This window comes from Bison bison, unplaced genomic scaffold (assembly GCF_000754665.1).
Source record: "Bison bison bison isolate TAMUID 2011002044 unplaced genomic scaffold, Bison_UMD1.0 scf7180017864033, whole genome shotgun sequence".
Taxonomy (NCBI): Eukaryota; Metazoa; Chordata; class Mammalia; order Artiodactyla; family Bovidae; genus Bison; species Bison bison.
Window position 1 is genome coordinate 1,629,293 of NW_011494605.1, and position 5,469 is coordinate 1,634,761.

The 5,469-nt window shown below is 48.6% G+C and overlaps 1 protein-coding gene across 1 annotated transcript in view; it reads right to left on the minus strand.

Moving 5' to 3' along the window:
• The window catches only part of AGBL4 (ATP/GTP binding protein-like 4), a 1,466,590-nt gene that overhangs the window by 3,385 nt on the left and 1,457,736 nt on the right, over positions 1-5,469 (minus strand). The window contains exons 12-14 of the mRNA XM_010834456.1: positions 3,005-3,101; positions 2,425-2,431; positions 1,278-1,297 (exon numbers count right to left, since the gene is read on the minus strand). Of these exons, the coding sequence (XP_010832758.1) occupies positions 1,278-1,297; positions 2,425-2,431; positions 3,005-3,101 (124 nt within the window). The remainder of the gene's footprint in view (positions 1-1,277; positions 1,298-2,424; positions 2,432-3,004; positions 3,102-5,469) is intronic.

Consider the following 5,469-nt stretch of genomic DNA (forward strand, 5'->3'; position numbering starts at 1 on the left):
CTGTGCTCAGCTTCATCTCCCCATAGAGGCTCACCTGCCTTGTCTAATTTGTATCCACCTTGATGGGACATTTTGTGTCCCTGTGGTTGAGATAAGCGTGGGGTCTCAGCTCTGGTCATCGCTGCCATGTCCCTGAGCCTGCACTCTTAGGCCCACAGCTTGTCCCTCTCCCAGGGACGCTGACAGGCTCCTACCAGCACATGGGTGGAAACTGACACAGTATAATTATCCATCGAGATGAGAGAAAACAAAGATTAATTCTGAGTCAAAACATGTAATTTGCCTTTGAAACTAGAACTGCTCTTTCATGTATGTTATTCAATGCTTTGGTGGAAAATAATACGAAAATGGGGACATAGTCAAGTTCCAAATCAGAGCTGTGTATCCTCCTGAGATTTGTGTTTTCAAGAGTTGCTGACAAATTGAGAACTAGGTGATATTCAAAGTTTGATGAGGGAGAGATGTGGGGATTCGAGAGGGTGTTTATTCTATTCTTCTTAGGTGAAGGGTGGGTGCCTTTACTGTGAGTCCTCAAGGCTGTGAACTCCGAGGAAGGAGTCCTTCAGCTCTTCTCTAATGAGGGTTCCAAAGCTCAGCGCAGGGCCCTGAACTCCCCTGTAACCTTTAGGCCCAGTTTCAGGGTCCTGCCTCCCCTATCTTGAAGAACTCTTCACTAACTGATGCTCAGAGCATGAGGCTGGGGATTGGGATGGGGGGGCCTGGCTACCTAGCCCTGCCTGTGGCCAGTCCTGTCCACTTCTGGGGCCTTGGACGCTGTATCTGCACAATGGTGATCGTTACTCTGCGGATGTCAGTGCAACATGCAAAGCAAAGTGGGAAAGGATCAAGTTACTTTTATTTAGGCTGACAGAGGACCTGAAAGGGACAATCCCCAAATTAACTTGTAAATGAGATTCTATGAATTCTTTCGAGTTTATAAAAGTGAAGTCGCTCAGTCATGTCTGACTCTTTGCGACCCCAGGGACTGTAGTCTGCCAGGCTCCTCCCTCCGTGGGAGTTTCTGAGCAAGAATACTGGAGTGGGTTGCCATTTCCTTCTCCAGGGGATCTTCCCAACCCAGGGATCGAATCTTGGTCTCCTCCACTGCAGGGAGACTCCTTTCTGTCTGAGCCACCAGGTAAGCCGCCAAATGCGCCTTCTAAAGGCTAATCCACCAGGATGGGGGTGAACAACTGAGACAGAGCATGAGTTTATAAAACTTTAAATTTTTAAGAACTCAACCCAGCAAGAATGACTTCTAAGGATGAACTGAGCACCTTCGTCTAGAGGTGAGCTCCTCAAGGTCAGGGTCATGCTTTAATCATTTATTCGTTCAAGCCTCCCCTTCCCCACTAGGGACTTGGCATAAAGTGTTGTTTTCCTAAGTGAGTGAACGAAAGGATATATACATGCATCCATGCTCCATACAGCCTAGGCACTGTGGGAGAACAGAGAAGAAAAGACATGCTCCTTCTAAAGGCTAATCCACCAGGATGGGGGTGAACAACTGAGCTAGAGTACATTGTGGTGTAGACTCCTCATGGAGCTGGGGCTCAGAGAGGAGGGACTCCCAACTGGATGGGATGTGGGTTCTGAGAGATCAGCCAGCCCATCTAGATAAATCCAGGGACTTGCCCTAGGCTGTGATGAGCTGTCTGGAAATCTGGGCCTGTAGCACAGAAGCCCCAGGAGATGGAAACATTCATTGAGCACCTCCTGGCTGCTGGGCACCGGACCATGCTTGTATCTAATCTTTAAAACCACCCTTAGAGGTTGCTGTTATTACCCTCGCTTTAGGAAGGCAGAAAGAGGTTTTACAAAGCCAAGAAATCTGTCTCACATCTCACGAGCTTGAGACAGAATTTGAACCTACACTGAGAGTGAGAAAGGCTTCCTGCTGGAGGTAGAGCTTAGCTGGACCTCAGTCCAGATTTGGAATAATAAACACCTAGGATCAAATCCTGCCTCTACAAAATGTCTTTGACCTCAGGCAATTTTCTTTACCTTTCTGAGCTTCCTTTTCCTCATTTGTAATATGAGGAAGAAATTATCTATGAGGAATGAATAAGACCATGTACAAAAAGTACTTGTCTTAGAAAAGAACAGTGATTAACACTGTTTTTGTTAACAACAGATTAGGGAGGAAGGTGCATCAGTACAAAGGCCCTGAGACAGCAAACCATTTGGCCAAGGTCATGGGCAAGGTCAGTGGGAAGATTTGGTCTGGCAGGAACCTTTTAAGTTGATACCATTAAGTCCTTCAAGGAGGTTGGATCACTGGGCAAGTAGGAGATGAGTTCAAGGCATAGGGTAAGGCTGGCACATCCCAGATGCCACTGGGTGTCCCTGCCCAAGTGCTCATTGGGCTCATAGCCGGCAGGCATGGGAATGTCCAGCACTTAGGAAGGACACTCATCACCTGACCTTCTCTCTTCACTAGCCCAAAAAGCTGACCACAGCAGAGGACCTGAGGGGAAGCTTCTCGGGAGTGTGTCCTCTAAGCACTGAGCCTTTGCATCTTGACAGCAGGGGACTATCATATGTACAGGGTACATACGTGCCTGGCACTGTGCAGGGTTCTCTAACATCTCTTAATAGTCTTATAAGTGAGAATCACTGTCCCCACTTTACAGATGAAGAAATTGAAGAATCAGAGGTCTTATGAGCCCCAGTGACACAGGAATCCTAGAGGTTGAGCTGTCAGATGGAGTAGCACATGGATATACCCAGACCAGCTTGGAACAGTGGCTGGACTCAGCCTCCCAGCAACTCCCAGTCCTGTGGGTTCCCATGTTAGATCCAGAAATGTGACCACCACTTCACTGTCTCACCCCATAATGATACCCACAGGAAACTGTGCTGTGAAGCTCTTCGGACCCTGCAGTCTCGGTGGCAGGGCTGGGATCATCTTTCCCATGCTACCCAGGGCCAGACAGAGGCTAAAGGAAGCTGCCCCTGAACAACAAGCCAGTTAAGTAGGACACAAGCTCTGCTCAGCACTTACCGCAGCCTCGGCATGGGGATCGCCACTTTCTCGACCATGGGGTTCAGCCGGTAATAATCCAAAAATGTTCTCGCCACATTCCGCCCCAGCTTCATATCTGGAAGGGGTGGGGGGTGTTAAGGAGCAACTCTGGACTAGTAAGAAAAATGACAACAGTAACAAAACAGTGTCAGCCCTCACTCTTCTATGTGCTGCAGGTACTGTCTTTTTGATTTTCACAAATCCTTAAATATCAGATACTATTATTTTCCTTCTTTTCCAGGTGAGAAAATTGAGATGCAGAGAAGTTCAATAATGTGCTCAAGGTCATAAAGCCTGGGAGGAGTCTTACTCTGAAGCCTGTGTTCAGAGATTTTAGAACCTACTGCATCCTTTTGGGAATCACTGGGCTTCCATGGTCTGCAAATCAGGTGGCTCAGGGGGAGGCAGATAAGCAAGACCCAAGGGCAAGAGACCTTTTGTTATATAGAGACCAGGGCCTGCTTGACCTTCAGGGACTAGGCATCTACCTTGGTAACCTTGTGGGCAATGATAAAACTTTCTCACCCTAAATAGTATCCCTGGTCCGCCTTGAAGTCTACCAGTAATTAATCCTTAGGGTAAGCACTTGTATCCTGTTAAATACAAACTCCCCAGGGAAGGGGAAAGGGTCAGTTCCATATTGACCAGTAACACTTTAGTATAAATTAGCACAACAGTCATCTATTCAACAACATGGAACATAGGCTCTGTGCACTATAGTTCGTATCTCTGAACCTTCACATGAGCTATTTCCTCTGCCTCACTTTTCTACAGCTAATTTGTAACCATCGGCTTTCCAATTAGGTAATGTCTCTTTAGTAAGGCACAATGCTCTTCTCTCAGGTCTCTGACTGGTGCTCTTTCCCTCTGCTCCTGTGGCTTCTGAACTGACTTCATACAAAGCACTTATCTTTTATCTCATGTCCCCCAGCTCTGAACATCCAGACCATCACCAACTCTTACCCAGGGGAACTTCTTTGTCTTCAGTTGGTCCAGCCTGGACCACCTGGCCTGGTCCAGCCAGTTGGTCCAGGCCTTATAGGGCCAACACACCTTCTCAGCCTCCAGACACCTCCATTTAGTCATCCCCTGCTGTCTTCCTAGAAAAGGCCAGCATCATCTTTTCCTTGAATCGCTGTCATCCTGTCCTAATGGCCTCCCAGCCATGAGGCTGCCTGCTTCTGCTCCATTTTCTATAAAGTTGCCGGTGGGGTGGGGTGAAAGGGTGGCTGTTCTAAAGCAGAGATCTGCCCACGTCATCCAACTGAGAGAAACCCTTCAGTGGCACCCAGTTGCTTTTAAAATTCAAATTTGGAACTTGATTTACTGGGTCCTTTGTAATTGGGTCTCAGTTTTATGCTTGCTGCCTCCTGCCTTCCACCCCTCAGCCTTTACATTCCAGTGATACTGAGCTTCTTTCACCTCCAGGCCTTTGTCCATTCCACTCCATCTTCCCAGACCACTCTCCCCTTTGCCCACAGGCCTGACAGGGCCAACACACCTTCTCAGCCTCCAGACACCTCCATTTAGTCGTCACTTCACTGGGACCATCTCGGCCACTACTCCATCCGGGGTCATGGCGCGGGCCAGCATATGTGAGACAGTCAAGCAAATTCTCACCCCTCACTTCAGGGTGTCTCCAGGCTGGGTTCGGACACAGCCCTGGACATGAACACCATGAACACCAGCCTTTATGGAGCACTTGCTATGTGCCTGGTACTGCACTGACCCTTTACTAGCACGTCATTTTAAACAACCCAGGGAGGAAGGCATTCCTACTTCCCTTTTGCTTTTGGAAGTTAAGAAACCTGTCCAAAGCTAAAAAACTGCCAATGGTAGACTTGAGACTCCAATCTGGGACTTTCTGATTCCAGAGCCATGAACTTCCCTCCACTCTGGGCTGTTGCCCAGCTGGAAGGCACCTTTTCTGTCAAGGGCTGAGGCTCCCAGGCCAGTGCCTGGTGGGAGAAGGGAAAACACCAGATGAGTTGTTTACAACAGTGAGATCTGCGGCTGCCACCTGCTTTCTTCCTCTGCTTGTGACCGCTCTTCTCTGTCCCCTTCGTTAAAAAGTCCACAACTTGAAAAGCCCTGGTGTTGGGCATAGGCTTTCTGACCAGCAGACCCCAGAGGCAGTCTCACTGCCAGGGCCTGCAGCAGTTCAGTCAGGCTCTAGTTGGCTTGAGGAAACTGAATCACCACTATGTGCATCGACAGTAAGAGCTACAGGAGCGCAGAGGAAGGGAGAGGTCCCCGTGGACCAGGCTGAAAGGCTGTAGCAGAAGTTTTGGAATCGAAAATTCCAAATTTGAATTTGCATCTAATTCGAATCCTGGCTTGGCCACATGCTGTGTGTGGCAGATGGCACTTCCCAAAGATGTCTGCACAATGCCTCCCATCTCACCTGCCATCCTGTGGTGTGATCTTGACATTCCTTCCACTGG